The 24,034-nt window shown below is 45.1% G+C and overlaps 1 protein-coding gene and 1 long non-coding RNA gene across 5 annotated transcripts in view; one reads left to right on the forward strand and one right to left on the reverse strand.

Moving 5' to 3' along the window:
• Positions 1-304: 304 nt before the first annotated feature.
• On the reverse strand, positions 305-16,758 carry IVNS1ABP (influenza virus NS1A binding protein). 3 transcript variants are annotated; one of them, XM_083867952.1, is made up of 15 exons: positions 16,571-16,758; positions 10,952-11,183; positions 9,622-9,748; positions 9,174-9,343; positions 9,017-9,092; positions 8,098-8,271; positions 7,602-7,727; positions 6,113-6,217; positions 3,939-4,065; positions 3,194-3,418; positions 2,993-3,114; positions 2,699-2,825; positions 2,486-2,617; positions 2,162-2,335; positions 305-1,733 (listed from the first exon to the last, which is right to left on the reverse strand). In XM_083867952.1, exons 3-15 carry the CDS (start codon positions 9,730-9,732, stop codon positions 1,480-1,482), a joined length of 1,923 nt encoding a protein of 640 aa, XP_083724078.1. In that variant the 5' UTR covers positions 9,733-9,748; positions 10,952-11,183; positions 16,571-16,758; the 3' UTR covers positions 305-1,479. The 3 variants fall into 3 exon arrangements, with proteins under 3 accessions (XP_083724078.1, XP_083724077.1, XP_083724079.1); XM_083867951.1 differs by lacking the exon at positions 16,571-16,758 and adding an exon at positions 11,628-11,895; XM_083867953.1 differs by lacking the exon at positions 16,571-16,758 and adding an exon at positions 11,510-11,531.
• A 249-nt stretch (positions 16,759-17,007) lies between these two features.
• The window catches only part of LOC310912943, a 78,593-nt gene continuing 71,566 nt past the window's right edge, over positions 17,008-24,034 (forward strand). Inside the window, exons 1-2 of one of the 2 annotated variants that reach the window (XR_014590750.1) lie at positions 17,008-17,189; positions 22,816-23,012. This is a non-coding gene — a long non-coding RNA (uncharacterized lncRNA). The remainder of the gene's footprint in view (positions 17,190-22,815; positions 23,013-24,034) is intronic. The other variant, XR_014590751.1, reaches the window with a different exon arrangement.

Below are 24,034 nucleotides of genomic sequence, written 5' to 3' on the forward strand. Positions count from 1 at the left end.
TGGCTCATCCCTAAAGCTGCCCAGGTGAAGGAGTAGCTCCAGGTGCAGCTTTGCACTCCTGTGTTGTGTATTTCCAAGTTCGTGTGGCCCCTGTCCCCCCAACCCTGTAGAGGTATCTGCGCACAGCCCCTGAGCCTGACACCCCCCCGGGGCTGTGGTGCTCCGAGCCCCTGGTCCCTCCAGCAGCAAGCCTGACTCTGCACTCTCCCCTGCCCCGTGCCTACACCCATCTGAACTGTCACTTTTAGTATCACAGACTCCTCTTTGGACACCACCTCCTTGAAGAAAAGGACACAGAGCCAGGTCAGGGCACGCCTGTAGTGCAAGGGTTTCCCAAAAGGTACCTTTAATGTGTTTGCAGCAGCAGCAAGCAGTCAGTGCTAGTTTTGGCACCCAGAGTTAGATGTGCAGCACTACACATTAGACACCAAGTCATCCCACCCCACTGTTTGATCCATAGGAATAGAGAAAGTGAACTAAAACAGGACTATGAGCACATACAAAATCAAGTTATTCGTGTTCTATCACACTTCCAGCTGGTAATATTAGAAAAATAAACTTAAGACAGGTACTACAACACATTTTCTTTGCCAGCTGGCAAGAGTTTAAAACCCATGAGAACCCCCCTCCCCCAACTGTTGTTGTTGTACAAAGATCAGCTCACCCAGAGTAACAAAACTGCTGTACAGAAAGCACACTCTGCATTCTCCTCAAAGTACTTGGAGCCAGAATCCTTTTCCCACCCTAGAAAGTCTGGGTGTGTCATGTCCAGAAACCCTGTGCAACTCTAAGGAAGGTGGTGCATACTAACTCACACTATTGCAGCAGCTCACCTGCGGGGGCAATCCACTGTCGGGCTCTAGAAACTCCAAGGCTGTCTCTTTGTTTCAATAATCATTTATCTGCCATTTGCATTTCAACAGACAAAATACTCTGCTGAGTATATAAAAACTGTTATAAAAAGGCAATTGTAAAAGATAAGGTATTAGCAGAGGCATGTCAGCTTTTTTTTAATAAAAAAAATAGCCATTATATCTATTTAAATAAGGCTTCTTGTTACAGATTGTTCCAGTTACTGAAGGAAACCAAGGCCTGATGAAAGAAAAAAAACATTATCCCCCACAAATGTTACCCTTTCTGCCCCAAGAACACACCTCCAGGAAGTCATCCAATGTGCAGAGTGACAAACACTGGGGGAAGCTCCTGAAATGATATGCCCAGTCTAGTTTCTCTTGCATTATCATCAAAATCTTAAAACAAAACCAAAACCTTTAAAGTTCTAAAATACACAAAAAACCCCCTTCATCTCAATATTCTTTCCAAAACAAATATATACAGCACATTAATATGCAATATGCAAAAGCTCTGTGTTGCTGTTGGCAACATCCATGCCCTCCCCACCCCTATTCACAGGTGTACCTCTACTGAAACACAATTACATCACTAAGCCTGTTAGTTTGAAAAGGGAATTTAATTCACTTAAAACTTGTAAATTTTGGTGTAGGGGCTCCACTCGTTTGACTCTGGATTGTAGACCTCAAGTGTGTTCAAGAACTCATTGCCATCAAAGCCCCCCACTGCATAAATGGTGTTGGCCACCGTGGTGATGCCGGCGTTGCTCCTGGGCGTGGTCATGCTGCCCATCATCTTCCACTCGTTCCTGGCAGGGTCGTACATCTCCACGCAGTTCACGGCGTGCGTGCCGTCAAACCCTCCGGCCACAAACAGCTTTCCTGTGAGGGGAAAGAGAGCCACACTCACTGCTCTGCACCAGCTGGCCCTGTGCTCTCACCAGGACAGAGCCCTAAGGGACACCAGGGGATGTGGCAGGCCTTGGCCTGGTCAAGTCTGCACTTACAGGGGCAATGTGCTTTGGGTCTGTCTCCTGCTCATGACAGTTGATGGGAATTTGATTCAGAGAAAGGGCAAAGTCCAAATTCAAACAGGTGCAGCTCTAAAAGCTGCACAGTGACACTTTCAGAAGACAGACGTGGGGTGAATACCCCATAACCAAGAGTTTTTGCTTTTTAATTAGAACTGGCCGTTTAGCCAGGCTCCTACTGTATTGTTTCCTGTCCAAAAAGGAGCCCAGCTCTGTATTCTGCTCACATCAGAGCAGACATGAAAGGCCCCGAGGCAGCAGCAGCAGCCCCAGCCCTACCCTCACGGACAGCCACGCCAGCACCGCGCCGAGCCACGTTCATGGGGGCCATCAGGGTCCAGGTGTTGTTCTCGGGGTTGTAGCGCTCCACGCTGTTGAGGCAGTTCCACGACTCGGCCCCGCCAATGATGTACAGGTACCCCCCCAGCTCACACACGGCTGACTGGTGCCTCCCTGCAAACAGAGACAGCGCAGTCAGCCACCAGCAACAGCCCACAGCAGCAGCAACTCAAAGGGGCTTGGCTGTGGTCTACTTTTTGGTTTGGTGCAGTTCTGCAGTTGCCCTTTTCTCCCCATCCCCGCCCGGCTCCTCAACAAACTTACGGATGTTAAGGGGAGCGCAGCTCGTCCAAGCCTTTGTTACAGGATCGAACACATCACAGTTCTTCAGTCCCTTCTGGCCATAAGGATCAGATCCACCCACAATGTACAGCTTTCCGTTCAGGGCACACACTCCTGTTGATAGAGGAAAGAATGGCAAGTGAGTAACAAGCGTCTGAGTTTCCAGCCTGCAGCCTCGGGCTGCAGAGGCCTCACCTGCGTTGCAGCGGTTGGTCCGCAGCTCCGGAACAGGGGTCCAGTCATCGATCTCGGGCTCGTACATCTCCCCACAGCTCAAGTCATCCGAGTGGCCGTTCGACCCACCCACGACATACAGCTGCCCCTGAGGGGAACAAACCAACACCCATCACCTCAGCACACCAGTCAGCTCATGAGCGCTCAGGTAACCGTGGAGCTACAGAGAAACAACTTCTAGAGCCATCCTGTTCAGTGTGCCCTGTCCAGCTCAGCCCAGTGGGCTCCCACAGGCTTGCACCCCACCCCACACACCATCAGCACTGCCATCTGGAACCGTGCCCTCGGCGTCCTCATGGGCGCGATGAACGTCCAGGCGTCCTTCTCGGGGTCGTAGCACTCCACGGTCCGCAGGCACTCCTCCCTGTTGTAGCCCCCTGCAAAGGGAGAGGTTGCTGGCCCCACATTCAGAGGCACCAGCATGGCCCCGTGCCCGGTGCCCCAGCCCCAGCTCACCTGCAGCGATGAGCTTGCCGTGCAGCTCGGCCGTGCCCAGCCCCGAGCGCGCGTACTGCATGGGGGACATGGGCCTTTCGATGAGGTCGCTGGGCTGCAGCTCGAAGCTCAGGCTCTTCAGCAGCCGCGGGGTGCTCGAGGGGGAGCTCTGGGGGCTGTTGCGGCCGTGCAGGAAGATCACACACAGCACCCCATCCAGCACGGCCAGGCACAGGTACGTGTTACCTGCGGGGACAGCACGCCGTAAACGCGGTGCCAGGGCAAGGGGGACTGAGCTGGGTGCCAAAGAGACTCTGCTGGTTGTGCCGCTCCCCTTGGCAGCACGGAAACTTTGTTTTTTCAGGTTACCACGTCCAGGTGTTGGAGAAAGTGTTAGTTATTGACAACTACGCTTTAGATACTACAAGACTGTTAAAGGACAAATGACCTTAGTTTAACAACCTAAACACGTGCTGGGGATCTCCTCGCACAGACAGAGCAAAGAGCTCTGTTAATTAACTATGGACTGCTTGTCTCCTTAAGATTTTCTGGGAAAATGATGATACACCATGGATTTAGTTGATAAGGAACTGAGATGTATGTGATCCCAGTTCAGCCCAGGTACATCAGAAGCACCCTACAAATTACTTGACTTGTATCATCAGTAAGAAAAAACACCTCAGCATTCCTCAGGGATGTGAAGGAAAGGTGGCAGGTACCCGAGACCAGACACATCTGTTAGACAACCCCTGCCCCTGTTACTCACTCGAAGTCTTCTCTGAAGCAATGATTTTCCACTCGTGTTTAGGACTCTGAACAGTAGCATTTGGAGAAAGACTTCCAGAGGAGCTGCTACTGATCTGCTTGTGATCATTCTCACGTGGTGGCCTCTTCTGCAAAATCAAAAGGCAGCTACAGAAACCTAGCCAGAGACTACAGCTCCTTCTACCTCTGCTTCTCTGAGATACTGTAGCTACTCCAGAGCACACTCCTCTACCACCTCCGCAGAGCAGCATTTATAGCACACCTATATTTTCAGCAGAACATCTTGCCTGCCCAGCAACAGTGGCCAAACACCACCCTACACTTTTCTCCTGGAACTCACTTGATCCTGTGACTGCAGCTTTATATTGCTGGTGCTGGACTGCAAATCCCTGGAGCGAGTGTGCGTTTCTAGCAGGATTTACAAATGTAAGGAAAGAGCTACAAGCAGCTGTAGAAAACTGAGCTACCACATAGGAGCCTCACTCCCAAGCTCTGCTTCTGGAGCTTGAGTTAATTATATAATGCTGTTTGAAGTGAATTAACTATTCTCTTCATTCCCTGAAGACAAACTAATTTCACCTCAGTTCCTCTCTGTGCTCAGATTAGCAGTTTCTTGGATTTTACTCCCTTGATACTTCCCACTAACAAGAGATTTCTGCTTTCTTTTCATCTTCAATTAAATTTATACTGTATCTTCCATTATTTTGCTCTATTAAGAAAAAACTCAAATTTTCCAGTTTCAGCACAGTTGGCTGGATCATTGAAGCTCTACCTGAAGCATGGAAGTTACTGTGCTGTCTATTCTATTCAGCAACAGAGTTTATGACCACAGTCCCAAGTCTGTGATGCTTGCACAGTTCCCTGGAGCCTGATCTCCATGGAAACTGTCACAAGACTTCTGAAACACATCACCTAACTCAGATAACCTCACACAGAGGAGCTGGATTGCTAAGCTCAGCTCACTGTGACAACCAGCACACTTGCAGAGAGCATTTTTGTTATTTCTGAAACTTCATCCTATCAACCTCCTGCTCTTCTCTTTAAATTGCCTCAACAGCAACAGAAAATACAGTTTTGTAATTTAAAAAAGTTAAAAGCTATGATTTTTCCAGGACTGGCATCTAGGGGTTTTTTAGTGTTAGTTCTCTCAACTGTTTAGGATGTCTAAAGTTGATTTTTCTTATTAGAAAGGATTTGTAGAAAAACGTTGAGAAGTCCTGCTTTTATTTCTGAAAATGAACTTTCTTAGTGTTCACCTCTCTGCTTCTAAGTGTTATAAGTGGTATCCAGAAGTGAAGAATCCTGTGAAGGCTTTCTAAAAACAATTAAGAAACTGGAAAATTAGCTGCCTTTTCCTCTCCTTTCACTTCTAAAATCCACATTCTGGGATGGACAGTGTTATATACATCAGCTACAAATTTCATGAAGGAAACTTTCTGTAGGAACATGTTTCACTGTTATGAAACATCACGATGTATTTGCTTCAAAATCATAAATTTAAACCAAGTTCATCTGTATAAAGCAACTGATAATTTGCAACTGTTAGTTTTCTAATTCTTTCTGTCTTAGCCTGCATTTGTACTAAGCCATGTGGTTTTCTGAAGTTCAGAAGGATTACACCTGATAAGAAAAAAATATATAAAACCATAAGAAAAAGATCTCTCAAAAAGCACAGGAGTGATTTGCACTCAGTCAGTGAGATTTGGCAGCTACACCAAACAGTGCAGATGAACAAAAGCAGCAGACGCTAGCAGCTGAAGGATTAGAATTGGATTTGGAATCTTTTTCTGAGCCCAAATTTACCAGACACATTCCCCACTGCAAGCCAAGCAGTCCGTGTTTCTCTACAGTCTCTGGGAACTCTACAAGGTCTCAGCTGACTTCCTACAGCTGAGTGCTTGTCTGTCTCTTCTTTCTTCTAACAGCCAGGATTGATTTTGAAGTCAGAATTAGAGCACTGTGTTTTGCAAAGCCTGAGAGCCAGCCCAGCCTGTCAAAGAGACAAGCTGAGAGCACATCATGGCCTGCAGCAGCTCCCAGCCAGACACCTTCTCGTGATGCATTTCTCCACTATGGCACCTGCTGCCTTCTCTGCCAGCAGAGCACAGGACTTCAGGTGTGCTGTAAACTGCTCCAGTCTACCTGGGGTTACCTGAGACTGTCTGCAATTTGTACCTGCACAAACTGAATGTGGTCATCACTGTCATACACCTCAGCCTGTCCATCTAGCAGATTTCCATCAAGCAGCTTGTGATCAGCTGAGTAGTACAGCGTTTGCACCTGCAAAAACAACAACAGAACACCCATGTGGCTGCTGTCTCTGTGCTCCTCAGCTACAGGCACATTACCCCAGGCACCACACTGCTCGTCAGCTCATCTTAAACTCGCACAGTGGCAAAACTAAAAGGAAGCAGATGTCATGGTGGCAATCTTCAAACAGGGGGTGAAGGTTCCTTACTTTCTCAGCTTGAGAGAAATCTTCATTTTCTGTGGGCTTCTGCTGTTTTCCCAGCACAGAAACATTAGACAAGTAAAAGGCACATTAATTTGCAGAGTTACACAAATTCACAGTCTCATGCAAGCATTTTCCCTTATCCCTGCACACAAGTTTTCTGCTATGAAAAATACACATATTTATCTCCATCAAAAAAGGCCAAGAGAAGCCAACAGTGGACTCTAAAAGAAAGGTATGGGAATGAGGGAACACAACACAAACTTAAGTTCTGGAAGAAACTGTTGTCCACCACTGAAATCAGATGCAGCTGTTTCAATGAAATGCATCTTAATTTCAACATAATCAAAGCTTTTAAATGAGTTTCTCCAAGAGGAAACACACACTTGAGATTATATGACAGCATCAACATGTACTTTTGCCTAGACAAGTGTTTCTGGGGATCTTTCATGTTTGTAATAGCAGACTTGGAAAATTGTGAAGAATTTCACAAGATTTGGTCAAATATTTTTTGCTGGAGCCAATTAAAAATTTTGTCTCCCCATAATTTTGCCACTAAACACTGCCCAGGCTACATCTACCATTAGTATTCATGAGAAAAGCCATTTAACAACACACAAGTTTCAAAATAATGCATCCTGTAAAGGAGTAAGTAAACACCATTAAATCATCATGATCGTTCTCTGCCCACAGCAGATTTTCTTAGGAGCACTGGGGCAGGACAGCTGCTTCTGTACGTGTCAATACACTTGAGGCTCTTCTTGGTTCTTCAGCCTTGGTATCCTAGTTTTGTTAATAAACCTATGGGGAGATAAACCAACGGGGAGGAACAACCATTAGAAGCTTTTACCTACTGTGCATTTACAAGCAAAACCTGCAAAGGAAAACATCACCAATCTACGGCAAGCCTCAGTACCACCTCCCCAAACTAAAGCAGATACAGGCCACTCTGAGGCTACTATACAGCAACAGGGAGCAAAAAGGAAAGTGAAGACCAGACTGAACAGTGCATTCAGCTCACCTGAACACCCCCCCTGTTTCTCAGCTTAGGGGTACCTACAGCAAAATTTAAATTCTTTAGGGTCATAGTTAAAAAAAGTGAAGAAGAAAAAAAAAAGAAAAAAAAAAGTAAAAAGGGATCATCCTTCATATTGGATTTTTTTGGGTTTTTTTTATATCTAATCCCATAATCCCATTTTCTTAAAGACTAACCTCTTCCATTAGATCTTCCAGGTTGCCTCCGTTCTCCCAGATGCTGCGCTGTACCCAGTTGATTACCTTTGTGTACAATTTGCCGTTGCTGGGTAGGCCAACATTGTCTTCCAGCATTATTTCAAGCTTGAGAAAGGAAAGAATAATTATTTACTCTCTAGGAATAACCCTGTAGCATACTATGCTTTACACAGTGAGCACAACTCTCACTTTACCACGGAGCCAGAAAACACCACAAGGAGCTTTCAGCCTATGGAACTAGGAAGCACATTTAAATACCATCAACTTTTACACCTGGAAAGGGTGACAGCACCTGTTCTCTACAGTTAAGGTTCACAACAGTAATAACAGTACACAGATCCAGAACTGTCACACTATTGGCAGCAGTCAGCACACCAAGCTTTCCTGCCCCCAAAAGGCAAAGAAATCCTAGGTGCTCCTCAGGTTGCCTTTTGGAAATCGTGTACCAGAAAGAATTCTACAAATTTAAGCTAACCTTTAACCGTGGGAGTTTGAGAAATTCCTCCTGTTCTGAAATCTCTACAAGGTGTTCCTGAATGTAGCCATCGATCTTGTTCAACAACCGAGAGTCTCCCATGCAGCTGGCGAAGTTCCGGTAGGAGATGCAGCTCTGAATGTCCATCTTGGAGAGCAAATAGTCACCACAAACCTGGAAACCAAAGAGCTGCAGCTTAGTTTACAAGCAGACAGGTTTTATACATTTAAATTATCTATCCCAACATACAGCAGCAGCTGTTATTCTAACTACAGAGTAGTGACTCTGCTCTCATCCCCATGCCAGTGCTGTAAAGGGAATGCTGCCTTCCACAGGAATATATACATCTTAAATGAAAAAGTCACATTTGGAAGCTGCTGACATCTACATTGACCCCATGCTTTTCTACTGAACTACTACTCAGTAGTAGTAGTAGTACTCAAAACTACATCTCAGTCAGGTGAGCTAATTATCCCAATCCCCTTGTAAAGGGTACCCCTATCTGTGGCTAAGGGTATTTCCAGAGTCAAGCACTACCAAATTTATGTTCAAGAGTGTGTGAACTATTCTTTTTCTGACAGATTTACATGTTTGTTCATGCTCCCAACACAACCAAGCACAGCACTGCTGCCACGGACCTGAAGGTAAGGAATCAGCCAAGATTCAAAGCTGTTTTTCTTACACAGGTGCACAAATACAAAACATAACTTCAGGGAACACCCTGGCACCAAGACAGCTCAAGTGGAAGCAACACATCCAGCTGGCAACAAATCAACACAGTGCTAAGGAACACCTACAGCAGCTCTGTGCTGAGCACTTCTTCCACAAAGCATGAAGTTTTGGCTCACTAACACCAAAAGATGCAATGCTGTCAGCCTGGGAAGGCAGAACGGACTTCCAGAAGAGCTGAGAACCATACCTGCTTAACCCTCTCCATCTTCAACTTCTTTGCTGCAGAGTATACATCTTTTACCAGCTCTTTTTCAGCTTTTAACCTATTAAGGAGAAAAAATTAGCTCTATTATTCTGATTTTTCAAATTGAAAAATCTCTCTAGTTACTGTGAGAACTACTTACTGAGCAGTATAGGCATAATTCAACAGAACTTCAACAGCTTCTGGGTTGAGATCATCGAACTTCACATGGGAAACCCCATGACAGTCACTGTCAGTGTTGAAGATTTCGAACAGGTAGGGACTGCAGCACGCCAGCACAGCTCGGTGCGCCAGCATCTCGTGTCCACACACCTTTATGTCAAACACAAACAAGAAGCCCATGTGCTGGTGAGGGTTTTTTGCAATTACCTTTGTATTTTCACAATATCAAGGTCTACTCAGGTGAGTGCCATAGTTCTGAAAGTCAGCATCACCTCTCTAAAAGTGCACCCCACTTGGTTTTTTTTAGTATGCATTTTTCAGAAAAATGTGCTTCTAAAATCTCCCATCTCCCAGTGAGTGAGGGAAGAGCTCCACACGGTTTAACCCCCACACCCCCTGGGCAGCCCAGTGGGGCAGGGCACAGGTACCTGGAGGCGGACGTCGCAGAACTGGCCGCTCTTCCGTAAGGCGTTGAGTTTGGCAACAGATGACTCGATGAAGTTTTCATCCTCAAACATCAAATATCCGTTGGGAATCATTTTGGTGTTGGCCTGGCTGCACAGGCAATGGGCAAGGGTTACACACACAGCATTTTGCTTCAGCACAGCAGTGCTAGCAACACATTGTTTGCAAACAAACATGCAGGGGGCATTAATGGATTAATGATTTTCAGGGATTGAGGCCACAAGTTTTAATGCATCCACATCACTTCAGCAGGTACTGGGTTCAGAACCACAGGCTGAATCTGTACCAGCTCTGTGGGAGCAAGCTGGGAGCCACTGGATTACACAGATTCCCCTCCCTAAAGATCTTTTTTGGTAGATCCATCCCCAGCTATTATTACTCATCACGACTTTCCACTCCCTGCCATCCTGGTCCAGCTGCATTTTTTGCAGACATGAAACCCAGCTACAAAGAAAAATAAGAACTGAGAATTTAAAGTAGCCAGTGAAGTAGAATAGATAGAGAAACATTTTCTGTTTAATTTTATGAGTAATGACTCAGTATTTTAGAGCAGCTTGAAGTCATGAAAGAACATTATGACCAACAAAACAGAATTTAATAAATTCTGAACAACAATCATGTATTTTAAGTAATCTCAAAGCTACAACAACTTCCTCTGAAGACCTCAGCCATATACAGAAAAACCACGTCAGAGAGATCAGTCCAAGACTGGAAAAATAACTTCAGGAAACTTTAATTTTTTTAATGTGGAAGCTACCCTATAGCTCCTTTAATTGATTCTTTTTTAGTCAACCACTTTCCAAATAAGAAGCTAATTAAGAATACCAAACTATTACCCTTAGATGACCTAATGAATTTGAAATAGTAATTTTAAAAAAATCAGATTTGTAAGTTTGAGCTGCTAACATACACAGAGGTATAGTTACCTGAAAAATCTTAGAGCAAAGTATATGTGGGATTCTATTAATGTTACCAGCAACAATTTGTATTTCCATCTCAAGATTAAGAAAATTCTGAAGATCACACTAAATAAGAAAACTGCAAACCAGAAAAAAGTGGACTGCAAATATCAGTAATGAAAATACCAAGACTCCCACAAAATATTTCCAGTATAATCCATCTATTTTAAATTCACTTAATATGTGAGTATTCAATCCTAAACTGGCAACAATAGTCTTATTTATAAATTTCCATTTATTGTGTTTTATTAAAGACAAGACACCAAGATTTTAAATTTACATAATTTCAGCAGAAGTATTAACTACTGTATACACAATTAATGGCTCAACTTACCAAGCAAATATATGACTGTAAATTTAAAATAGCCCAATGGTATCACTGTGTTAGAACAGAGAACTTGAGTTTCAGGATCTCCTGACAGGGAAGATGTTTGTGGAAATGCAAAAGCAGACGTGTGTTTGCAGCTGCAATATGGATTCCAAAACTATCAGGCTTGAAGATGATGTAATTTAGTCCTTAAGAGCTATAGACATGAATTTCTTCTGTGATAATCATGCATCATAACCTGCAATAAAGGAGAAGGTATCAAGTAAGGACAACAGATAGTGTTGCCACGTATTTCACATAAAGCTTGATTCATGCTCCTGACCCAAACAAACAAGTTTTTCTTCACAAACAAGTTCATTGTTTTTCATTTTTTTCCCACAAAAAGCAAGCCTGAAAAATTCTGTATTTTCCTATTTCCATTCCAGCAGCTGACACCAATATGTCCTCATGCCTAATAAGAGATCAACCACATCGTCCTTATACCTCCAGAGACAAGAAAAGGCTAAATTAGTGCTTAGAGAAAAAGTTACAAGAGCTGAATCCCATTTTTAGCCAATCCCTTACCAACTCTGCCCTTCAGCATGTCCTGTTATCATTATTGCTTCCACAAGTAGGTAACTCACACGTAACGCAACAGAAATTACTCCATTTTCCAGAAACACCCAATTCACAAGCCTCCTACCTTTGGCTCTTCTTGTACTCATCTACTTATAGCCTTCTTCTACTGAATGCCTAAAATTATCTGAAGATGGATTAAGGACATGTCTGAAATGACTAGGCATGTCTCCAGTCTTCGATACTTCCAGAAAGATTAATGAAGTCAGGAATCACTATCTGTGAGACAGCTTTCTTTGGTAAAAAGTCTCTCTGCCACGCTGGGAACAGAATCTGGGTTCTGGCTGAGCTCTGCACTAGCAGTGCAGACTGGCTTTGCTGGGAATTCACATGCTTGGTGGGCTCTTTATGCCTTGATTTTTTGGGGAAGGGAGAAGAGGAGGAGGAGCAGCAGGGAGGGAACAGGCAACAAACACTCTGGAACTTTCCATGACCCTGGTGCCACCTCAGGAAAACATCAATCACTTCAGTTCCAACACTATATTTGTATCTCCAGAATAAATGCCACATCGAGAACCGGGTTTCCTAAAAATAGGTGCAGCTCATTTCTCCTTGTCAAAAACTCCAAGTTCCCTCTGTTGCAGGGCAGAGAACCTTGTGACCCTGGTGTGTGGCCAGTGCTCAGCCCAGAGGTGACTTTGGCAGGAGAAGTACCTGCCTGGTGCCCGGGCAGCCCAGCAGCTCCAGCAGGAGGCTGATTCCCGGGAGCAGCAGGGGGCATTATCTCACTGTGTAGCAGCTCCAAGAGACACTGCCCCATTCCCAGAGCCGGGCACAGAGAATATTCCAGCCAGCACAGAGCCCTGCAGGCAGAGTGAACGCTGGCTGAGCTTGGCTGCTGGAGCAGGGACAGCCACACAGCTCAGAGAAGGGAATACCTGCTCCGAGCACAGCAGTGTCCAGCAGGAACGCAGCACCCCGGAATGCTTCAACACTCTGCAATGCCAGTTGGCTTTGCTGGGAAAAGAAATCTCACACACAGGTGAGATTAAATCATAATAAATGAAGGTATATTCCTCTGTAATCCTATAGGCAAGGTAAGAAGCTGACACTAAGCTCTATTTAGCAAATATTGTTTAATTAGGCATTTGGCACCCAACACTTCCCCGGATGGTACAAAGCAAGCAATCCTCTCAAAACAGAACCCAACAGCCTGATGTCCACACCTTCCCCAAACATTTACCACAACCAAAACATTTCAAGTCACAGGACAGCTAGTCAAACTATTCTAACTAAATCCCACAATCAGCCTTGCTCAGTTTACATCTCTGGGCACGTGTTGTCACATTCTGCTGTAACACACCAGTTTTATTTCCAATGTTCTAACTCTGGCACACATACTTGCTTGGGACCTTGAAGACCTAAGAAGGTCATCCAGAATAGTTCTGGACTGAAATGGAAGATTCGTCTGTTAAAGTCCTTCTTTGTGTGAGACACCAATCCCATGCAGATGCATTTATGCCCCTAATGGTATTGTCCAAACCTATTGTCCAAAGCTATTGTGAATAGCTAGGAATTTGAACATCTTAATTACCGACACAGAGTTTCAACTCTGCTGTGTGTGGCATGGCTAATATTATTACTCAAAACAGCATTAAACAGCACAAGCAGATTCACAACTTTTCAGATCTTTGTTTGGAGTACTACTGCTAGAACACAACCCAAACTATCAGCCAAAATTCACTAAAGTCAAGAACGCTGCCTATTCTGCATTAAAGGTTATAAACAGGTACTGCAAACAAACTCTTTCCTTTAAATTGTTTTTAAAAGTCCAAATCATTTTGTCATTACCTTCCCCTCCTCGCTTATATTCCCTTTTAGCTCAGCACATCAAGAACTCTGTGGCTTATTCATAATTCTCTCTGAGGATTTTGAATTTTTTTAAGCCAAGTGAGATGTTCCCAGATGACTGTCAGCCTTGTAAAGCCTGGTGCCTCTGACACAATGACTATTCAAGCTCCATCCAAATGCACTTCTTTAAACACATTAAACAACATATTCTACCGGAGAAAACTCCTACTTGAGAGCAGCTATTCCCTGCATTTACTTTTAAAATGATGCAAAAATATAAAGAATAATCTGTAAACTCTGGATTTTTGTTGTAGTTTTAACTGGGCTCAGGCAGGCCTGAAGTCATGGAACATCTACATAGTGTGTTCTGGCACCCCAGCAGTTCCCAGGCACAGGAATGCCAGGACTCAAATGTCTGCCCAGCTGCTCGATTTTAAACACAACCTTGTTGTAGTAATTGTATTTCCTAAACACATCATGTTGTGCACAAACTGAGATTTTCCTTTGCCATGTACATGAACCACTGGACCATGAGCGAGTCACAGTTCATAATGCACTCAGAGATACACTGGCTGCACATCCTGACTTCCAGAAGGGAGATTCCCTCCTTTAAAGCTCCTCTATTTCACTGTGTGCCCATTTAAAGGTACACTGAAGCAAACTCACCTAGATAGCAATGATACTGAGACACAGTGATCCTCAGCGCTGCCCACGGCCTCTCCCCTGCAGAGCCTCTTGCAGGAGCTGTGGTCTCAGGTGACCACCAAGACAACAAGCCCCAGAGGCAGAAATCACATTGCCCATAACCTAACAACACAGGAACCATCTATTTTACGTCTCATCTTTAATACAGCCCATTTTCCATGTGCAGTATTTGCTGTGCCAACTCTGCATGAACCTTTTAGTCAAATGAAGGTATTACTTCTTCAACTCACAGGTAAAGCACCACTCTGGGGGAGACACTTGATAATCTTTTGATTTAAAATCAATACTTGCTGATGTAATGATAGACACTTGATTGACACTTGTGAAACAAAAATGGAATTTAACACCCAGTCAGAGCTTTCTGGCTTGTGACAGCCCAGCTCAGAAGAAATGTAGGTCACACCTACGACTGCTCACAGTCCATTCTCTGTCAGAAGACAAAACCAAACGTCCTCAAAACATTTCTTTCATACATTAGCATTTATTTATGGTAAAAACACATCATCTTTTCATGTCTGAGTCTGCATTTGGGCAAAACACCAAAGGCCAAGATATTAAGATATTTATCAACATACTTCACACCACTAAATAGGCTCAACCTCTTTATACCAGTAATCTAAAGTAAGACTCGGAATTTATAACAATTTTGTTTTGCTTGTTCAGGTGCTTTCCACTGAAGATTTAGTCTCACTGATAATTATGACTTGTAGACAAAACTGTTCAATTTCACTGCACATCAACCTCAGTCGTGCTCCCACTCCAACAGTGAGGAGAGAGAGAGGGAAAATGGAATATTTATATCACTGGTTAGAAACTGAAGAGGAAGGACAGAGTACTGTAGACATTTTCCAAAATCTCTTACATGCAGCCCCAGAAGATGCAATGCTTGGACTGCTCTCTACAGAGAGCAAGCCCAGAGAGCTCTTCCAAATACATTTATGCATGCAGACTTAAAAAATTAATAAGCAGCAGGCTTCATGCTTGAATATTACTGCTGTTCCAGCGACAAGCCTCAGCTGTAACACTCTGTGTGCCCATTCAGCACTGGCTTCCAGGACTGGCCTCCCACGCTGCTAAGCCCTAGTCATTTTTCACACTGGTTCTGTTTTCCTCTCCTTTCCTACTTTATACTTTTGTTGCTGTTGCCACAATCTTTATCTACATCTCCTTTTCAACCTTCTGCTTCATATTCACTCTACTAAAATCTGAGTTCTTTCCTTCCTTTTCCCCACCCCCTGGGTTTATTTTTTTCTACTAATACACACTTCCCACAGTTCTCCAAACATCTGTCACACAACAAAAGCAGTGTTTTTTGTTTGTAGGTCCTCCTTGTCTTCCACCGACATTCTGCCTTTCTTACCATCTCCTGCTCCTTAAGAACTCAAGCTGATGAAAACAAAATTAGACTTAATTACAGCAGCCAACACAGAGCTTCCTAGCTGGAAAGTATTCCCTGCATCCTGTGCTCCAGGAGTCAGGCTTCTGGCTATGAAATCTGCTTTCTAAACTTAAACCAATCTCACCATCGAAGCACCACATCCTGCTTGTTTTCTTATTCTCTAGCTCGCTGACAGAAGAGAATAAATGTGGTGTCTACACACCCATCACTGCAAACAAAAAAAAAAAGTCCTCCCTTCACAAACCACACAAATAAGGAGTGACATGAGACAGTATTTCCATTAGTCTATCGCCACCCATCTCCTTAAGAAATAACTCGGATGCTTCGCCTCTCACTGACAAAATTTTCCTACCCTGCATGAAATTATAGCCAATCCAGATTTTATTGTCTGTGGGAATGCTGGGTAAAGGAACAGCAAGAGGGCCAAGGCAAAGGCATTTCCTACCTTGAAGCACCTCTGAAATTTTTAAAAAGCTCCGGAAACTGATGCACGCATGCAGAAAATACTGTACACCTTCCCAACCACCCCCTAAAACCCCCTAAAAACCCAAAACTAAACCGGTCTGGTCACCCACTCTCATCAGCTTTCCCCAGAAGCACTAATGTGGGCTGACAGCCACTGCTTTTCCTTTATTATCTGCCACTTCCTAGAACCGGTATATATGACAAGGAGGGTCATGATAGTGGCAAGCAGCTGTCAGCACGCGCTGCTCGTCCCGGAGCGGCTATTTCCTTCAAAGTGCAGGATTCCCGCGACTCTCCTCCCCATCCCCCAGGGTCAGGCAGACACCGCTCGGCAGCTGCAGCGTGGCGCCGGGAGAGGCCGCGCCTGCCCTTGGCACGGCGTGGGGACCGCGGGAATCCCCGGCCGGGGGCTACCCCGCATCCCCGGGGCCCGCCCGACCCCGGCACGGAGGGAGCGGCCTCACGCCCTTCAGGCCACGCGGGCGGGCAACTCCGCGGCCCAAGAGAACGGGCCCCGAACGAGCAACAAAGCGCGGCGGGGCCGCGGAGGCTCCGGTTCCCCGAGCGCGGGGCGCCCGCCCGGGCCGCCGCCTCCGCCCGCTCCCAGCGCCGAACAAAGCGCGGCCCCTGCTCGGCCCCCGCCCGCCTACCTGGTGCCTCTGAGCGCGGACGGCGCCGAACATATTGAGAGCCTCCAGAATGCGGGGGAAGAAGACTCGCAGGCGCAACCCCTGCTGGCCGGGAAGGGGCAGCGGAGGAGCAGAGGGAGCGGAGAGAGCGGAGGGCGCGGTGCTGCCGAGGGAAGGCGGCGGGAGCGGAGCGGGGAAGCGCGGCCACGGGAGCTGCGAACACGCACGGCGCTGCCGGCCGGACCCTCCGCCTCCGCCAGGCGGGAGGAGAGCGGGGAGGGGAGGAGGCGGTGCCGGGGTGGCCGCGATCGGCCCCGCTCGGCTCCGCGCGGCCGCGAAACGAGTCCGGCCGCCCCGCCCTCCGCGGCCCTCCGCCTCAGGGCGGCCGGGCGGGCAGGGGCGCCGTGCCCGTGGGGCCGGGGCGGTGGGGACGGAGCACCGTGTGCCTTTCTCCGGTACCGGTTACCGCCACGAGCCTCGGCCGCGCTCGGCCACGAGCACAACTGGTGCAGTAACCTTTGTTTGTCAGAGCTGGTGCTGCCTTGTTCTCCTCAGCCACGACACTCCCTCAGCCATCACATCCGCCCTGCCGTGACACTCCCTCAGTCGTGACTCTCCCTTAGCCATGTCAGCACCTCAGGTACACGTTTCCCTCGGTCATTACTCCTCCTCAGCCATGTTACCCCCTCAGCCATGTTACCCCCTCAGCCCTGCTCTCCCTCAGCCATGCTTTCCCTCAGCCATGTTACCCCTCAGCCATGCTTTCCCTCAGCCCTGCTCTCCCTCAGCCATGTTACCCCCTCAGCCATGACTCCTCATCAGTCTGGGCTGTAGTTCAAAGCATCATATCTGTTTGACCAAAAAATACCGTGTTTAGTGTTGGGAACTTTCCCCTGTAGCTTGGCCTCTGTGCGAGGCCACGATAGCTCCATCCCTGATCGCATCACCCTGGAATCCCTCTGGGAACGGCATTTTCCCCAGCTGGATGAGAAATATACCCACACACTCTTCAGTATAAATTCTGTTTCTCCAGGGAAATTAATTTTTAAACAACCCTACTGATAAACGAGGGGCATTTGAAGCTCTGTCTGTTATGTGTTTACATGCAAGCTCCTGATTCATGGCTGGGCTTGAGAGCTGCTGCAAGATCATCATAAATAATCCATGGGCTGGGTGAAGTCTGACTATCCATGATTTAAAGTGCCAAGGTCACCTGGAAGGCAGCGTACACTTCCCCGTGCAACTTCCCCAAGTGTTTCCTCTGGATTCAGAGGCTGCCTTAGTCAGGAAATAGGAAACCTGTGGATTACATTAGACACACCTTCAGTGTCTCAGCTGTGCAGTGTATGTGATATTCTGTCATATATTATAAAATGTACCCATTTCTCCAACACTCTCCAAGAATCTCAGTGGAGAAGCACGTTTCAAAACACTGAAGTTCGGCCATTCTGAGGTTTCACGCAGAAAGTGCTTTAAAATACTGAAAATAACGATCTTGTCTCCTCAGAAGCAGGCAGAGGCATTAAGCTCTAGGTATATTCCTCACTTGCACATGTATCTCAGCTGCAGCTGAGCCCTCTCCAGATCCTCACCTTGCCTGCAGCAAAGGACAATCCCAACTTCCCACCTCTCTGAGACATTCTTTCTGCCTCTTTTCAGTTTTTAAATCACCAGCCACACCTCAGGGCTGCCTTCCCACTCTCTGCTTTCTTTTTGAATGAAGTTTCTTATCAGGGCTGTGTTAATCAAAGGCAAAGCCGGGAGGGAGAGGGAGGGAAAGGAATGATGATCAAATAGAACGGTGCTGGGATGTTACTTAATTAAGTAAATCTCAAGATTACGCAAGCTGCTCTTCCAGTTTTCTTAGGAATGGAGATACCTTTATGAATCACCATCAATTTTCATTGTCAGCCACCACATGTGACGTCAGAGGGCAGGAGCAGCAGCTTCCCTACAGCGCAGTTAGCAGAGGAGTGTTGACAGTTCTTTTCCCATGGACTTCCGTGACAGGGGAAAACTTTTGGGTTTTGCAGAGCAGGAGCCAGCAAAGCCAGGAGCTCAGCTCTCCTTTGGCCCAATTGTCATCACCCAAATTCACTCCCACTGGAAAAAAAGGGGTTTTTAAATCTCTGCTCCTTGCTGTGCAAATCAACATGAAATTATTTTAGATCATTATAACACCCTTACTCTGGATGAGATCCTATGATGATGGAAGGTACTTCTCTGACATGCAAACACCTTCATTTCAAATGGCTAGAAACTTCACAACACTTCCCAACGCAACTTGTGCTAAATCTTATTTGATTTGTAAAGAAGAACATGTTATGGGAAGAGACTGATTGGGAAGTGATTGAATTGATACCAAATGACTGAGTTACCAGGCGCTGAACCAGGACTAATTGTTCTGCTTTTGGAGGCTCTGGATGTTCTGCATACCTGTTGTCTCCTGCCATGGAAAATAGAGTCTAATGCCTGGAAAGTCCTCTTGCTTGTCATCCAAATGGTGTGTTCCCCCTCAGCCAGGTGTTTGTAGGTCCCTGATGTGGCTGTTCTGCTGCTCTCCATGTCTCGTCCAAAGATCTGATGTCTCTGGGTATTGCAAAGGCTTCATGTTGTAACATCAAACTCTGCTTCCTATAGAGGTTTGTCATTAAAGCCACCTGAGAGGGGAAAATACTGTCTTTGATCAGAGCAAAATACATGGCTTGGGTTGCTGCACTAAAAATGGAGGAAGTATAGAAAAAATATGTCAGGCCTAGAAGTGAGAATAAGGCCTTTTTTTTTTTTTTTTTTTTTTTTTTTTTCTTCATAAGCTGCTCTACAAAATGTCTTTAAATTCAGTCACGTAGTGTTTCTCTGTGGACACAGACTAGCACAGCTCAGAGCAGTGCAGCACCACCAGCCAGAGAATCCAGTCCCTGCTCTTGATTTAAATAGAAAATTGTTTTTATGAATCAACAGAATGCTTTGTGAAACCGATACAATTTATATATATAATATCCTTTACACAATATCTTTTATCATGTATATATTTAAAATATATATATATAGAGGTATGTATTGCAATTGATGTTTGCTTGTGTTCTGTGTAATTATCCCTTATACCACCAATCTACTCATTCCATAACTTTTCCTTCCTGCACTTTGGAAGGGTTTTCGATAATTAATTCCGGTTGCAGAAATACTTGTGTAGAGCACCTGTTGTCAGTGCCTTTGCTCTCAGAGTCCTTAGCAGTGACATTTTAATGGTGTTTAGGCTGGGTTGGGATTAATGGTCCATGTTGAACTCTTCCCTGTACATTCTGGCATGTCATTTGCCGTCTGGCTGGCTGATAAGAGCTACTCTGAGCAGGGCAGTTCATCTCCTCTCCTTCCTTGTGGCAAAGCAGTGATATTCTTGGATAAATTCTTTACATAGGAGCAAAGAATGTAGGACATTTATAAGCACTGTGAAGGAATATTAAAAGACATAGGTTTAATAGCCATGGCCTTACATTTTAATGACAGGTTCTCTATCAAATCTCTGTTCATCTTTCTTGAACAATGTAAGCAACTTTCCTCCTTCATTTCAGGAGACACCATTCTTCCACCACAGTCACCTTCCTTGATTTGTGTTGGACAGAAAGCTAGACTGTCTGCCACACCAAGGCTATAAATTATGTCTTGTCTCATTTCCATTAAGAAAACAGAAGACTCCTTAATTAATTCCATTGGATGAAGTCCATAGGAAATGTTCAGAGGATTCTGGTAGAGCCAATAGTTAAGGTCATAAAAAATCCCCCTTCCTCTGACTACCTATCCTTGAAGGATCAATCTTTCCGTCTTAAAGACACAGCTTTTGGGATAAAGCCTCATGTGAACTCCCAGCTGCAGGTATATCTTGCACAGAGAAAACAGTTACAATTTTAGAAAAATTACAGCTTTTACAACTCTTTCAAGACAATGCTCCCCAGGCAACTGTCAGCAGATCCTTTCTGGGCATGGAGATACTACGTTTATTTATATTACAAGTTATTTTTCCCTGGACTGGGACAGTATTTAACCCAGATATAATATCAGTTCAAAAGTATGGGTGTGTTCACAGAGCAGTACCTGTCTCATCATCATTGTTGGAGCAAACAAATCCAAAGCTGATATTCAGATCTGATCCCAAACATTTCTGGTGGCACATTTGTGAAAGCCCCATCCCTGGAAGTGTCCGAGGCCTGGTTGGACAGGGCTTGGAGCAACTTAAGCTAGTGGAAGGTGTCCCTGCAGGGGGGGAAACAAGATAAAGTTTAAGTTCCCTTCCAACCCAAATAGTTCTGGGATTCTATGATTTTAAGGAGGCTGGACTAAAGTCTGATCCTTTTGACTTTGCATGTATGCTCAAGAGCTCCTGATCAGAAATAAGCCTTTAAAAATTCTCTAGTTTGTGGCTTTCCTACAGAACTTGAAATACTCTTGTTGGTTCCTTAGGACTGGGAGCCTAGTTAAAATTAAAAGCTTTTCAGCTATATTAATTTATGGTTGCTGGGCAGTGATAGTTGCAAATATATTCTAGTTGTACATTACAAAAATGCTGACTCGTTTCATACACCTGTATGTCTTTCTTGCTTCCATAAGGACAATAGTTTCTTTGGCTGAAACATCCTGTTCAGAGGTTTGCAATAAAACATTTTGCACTTGAATTGTTTGCCTTCCTGACCCCTCAGCTTTCTGCCAGCTTCTGACTGTGCACGCAAGTAAGAGCTTTGTACTGTTTGTCCTTGGGGCTGCATTCACTGTTTGCTGGCTGTACTGGGGCCTGGTAGCTCCCAGTCTGCTTTTCCTTCTTTTTAGTTTTCTCCCTCTGAAGCTGCATCATTACTTTCACTCATGGACCTAGTGAAAAATCAGGATGTTAATTAAGAATGGTAACAGTGGGAAATCTCTGGAAGACAAAGGAACAGAGACCTGACTGCCTCTATCCCAAAGAAGAGCTGTGCTGGGTGATGCCAGAGAAGGAAAGGGAGACGTGTAAATCCCAGGCTGTTGTGATGAAGCATCAGGGATCGCTGTTAGGCCACCACAGCTGCCAACATTGTGTTCTTCATCCTCCTGCCTGCCTGCTGTGGTCATTAAGGGATGGCTGTAATTAGGAACACCAGAACACAGCGTGAGCAGCAGGCTGAGGGGACAGGCCTGCTGCCACACATCCTGTGGTTGTGAGGGAGACGCTGCCTGTCCTCCCTGCTGCGAGACAGGTGAGCTTGTAAAATAACGTGAAGGGTGACCACGTAGGGATTTAGCTGCTCTGTTGGGAAAGTAAGAGAATGAAGCTTCCTGTTCTATCCTCAGCTCAGAAAGTATTCCAGAAAATGACTGAAAATTTATACTGAGAGGTCCATACCTCCTGTGGCAGGGCTTTTTTTTTCAAGCAAAACCCTTATTTCTGCTTTTATGGAAGAACACAGCATCCTTCAATTTTGCTTTTTTAATTAGTACTAACATCATAAGCTTTGAGGACAAAATTGTTTAAGAGCTGGACTGTGCATTTGTAATCCTTGCACAAGCAGAATAGATTTGATGTTGCTTTAACTCTGTTTCTGTGTTCCAGCGAAAGTAATGTTGTGATTAATTGAATTTTAAAAAGAGAAGAAAAATGTAGGAAAGCCTTTATGTCCATGAAAGGAAAGCTGTTCCTACCATATATCCCTGCTAGCACAAAGTCAGGACGTTAATGAGAACCTGCCTTGAGGGTTGGTTTTCTGATGAGCACAGGAGCAAGCCAAAGATGAACTGTGCTGTTTCTTGATCAAGAGCAATGAATTAATCTTCAATCTCATAATTTATTCCAAAGAACACAGAAATTTATTGTAACTCCATGGTCATTCTGTATTATGCTGCAGCTTGACAGTGTCTGAAAAAATAACCTTCTGATACATGGATCCTCTATGATTTCACCAATGTCAGGAGGACATTCAGCACTGGGCGAGGGAGTTATCTTTAAAATTTGGGACAAGTGTCTTTTATTGGTGTCATTTGTTTCCAGAAGCATTGGTGAGTGCCACACCCAGCCTGTTGTAGGTTTTGATAGGGCTGAGGAAAGCTTCCATGGAAATGAGATCTTTCAACTGAAGGTAGAGTTTGTGTTGAAATTGTTTCTTTCACGTAACTCACAATATATTGCATTTCTGTAACACTTTCTTTTTGAAGACCTCACAGCTATATGTAAATTAATTCTGCAGCATAGAAATGCATAGGAGAAGATAACTATTTAATATTCATGTTTCACTTTTCAGCAGTGTTTGTTTCCACAGCTGAGGGGACTGCATGGAGAGAGCTGTCTGACCTGGCTGACACCACTGAAGTGCAAGGGCTGGCATTGCTGACAGAAATGAAGTTTTCCAGCTCTTAAATCTAGAGAGAAATGGGAAAAGGAAGATCAGGACAATCTGCACTCCTTAGAATTTTTGGGAGACTTCTGCAAGTGCAGCATATGGTGTGTGTCTGATGTGTGGGATGATGCACGATACCTGGGAGGCAGTGAAGAGAGGGAGCTGCAGCAGAAAGCAGATAATGCAAATGCTATTTAAGGGCAGGTTACAGAATTACCTGTGATTTTTAGCTGAACTGCTTCAACCCAAGTGCTCCCTCACGAGATCTGTGTGGGGGCTGGATCCTCAGTTCCTACCTCTCCCCCTCAGTGCAGGGAGGTGACAGCCTGTGCCTGCTCTCCTTGGAGCCTGGAAGAGACTAGAAAGGGATATGGGGGACAGGGGCTGTGTAAGGAATATGAGAAGAACTTTATTTTTCTCCCTGTTGCAGCGGGACTCACTTTAATGGTTGGGTACAAGGAGAGCCGGGGCAGCTGAGGCCACTCTGTGTGCATGCTGCCTTTGAAAACAGAGCACGTCACTGCTTCCAGCTCCTGTTTCATATTCTGCTGGGAGCTTCTGGCTGGCAATGCTAATTCCAGCAAATCTCTGACAATTTAAGTGGGAGAAGTTTGTGTATAATATCTGTAGTATGACCTGTTTATACTAAGGAAATCATCATCGTTAAAATAAAAGGGCACAAGTAATTGCAAGTTTCTCCTTAACAAGAAAATTCAATTTAAATACAAGTAAACAGGAACAAAGTGGTCTTATTTTAGAGCTAGTCAGTGCATATTTTTATATCATCGGGAATCAGTAATTGCACAGAAGCAACCTCAAGTTGGAACACCTTGAAATGCAGTCACAGAACATCTTCATAATGAAAATGCAGTCCACTTTGAAGATATGCACATGAGTGCAAACAGAACGAGCACTGTAAGTGTTGTGGAAGGTAGAGCAGCACAGGGGAACACATTTGGAGTGGGAAATACATTTCCTGCAGCATCAATGTCTCTTCTAGAATCTGAATTACTGCCCAGCCTTGAGAGGGGATATAAAGGCTGGAGAGATTTAAAATTTTCAGCATGATGGTTGCCAGCGGGGAGGGACTGGATGCAACAAGAGTATTTGACACACATGCAGTGTC

Source organism: Zosterops lateralis (assembly GCF_965231275.1).
Source record: "Zosterops lateralis genome assembly, chromosome: 9".
Classification (NCBI taxonomy): domain Eukaryota; kingdom Metazoa; phylum Chordata; class Aves; order Passeriformes; family Zosteropidae; genus Zosterops; species Zosterops lateralis.

Excerpts from the sequence above, each read along its gene's own strand:
- IVNS1ABP (XM_083867952.1), bottom strand. The coding sequence starts at position 9,732 with ATGATTCCCAACGGATATTTGATGTTTGAGGATGAAAACTTCATCGAG. Across the intron at positions 2,618-2,698 it reads GACCAACCGCTGCAACGCAG|GAGTGTGTGCCCTGAACGGA; the intron begins GTGAGGCCTCTG and ends CTCTATCAACAG. Across the intron at positions 2,336-2,485 it reads CTGCGCTCCCCTTAACATCC|GGAGGCACCAGTCAGCCGTG; the intron begins GTAAGTTTGTTG and ends CTCTGTTTGCAG.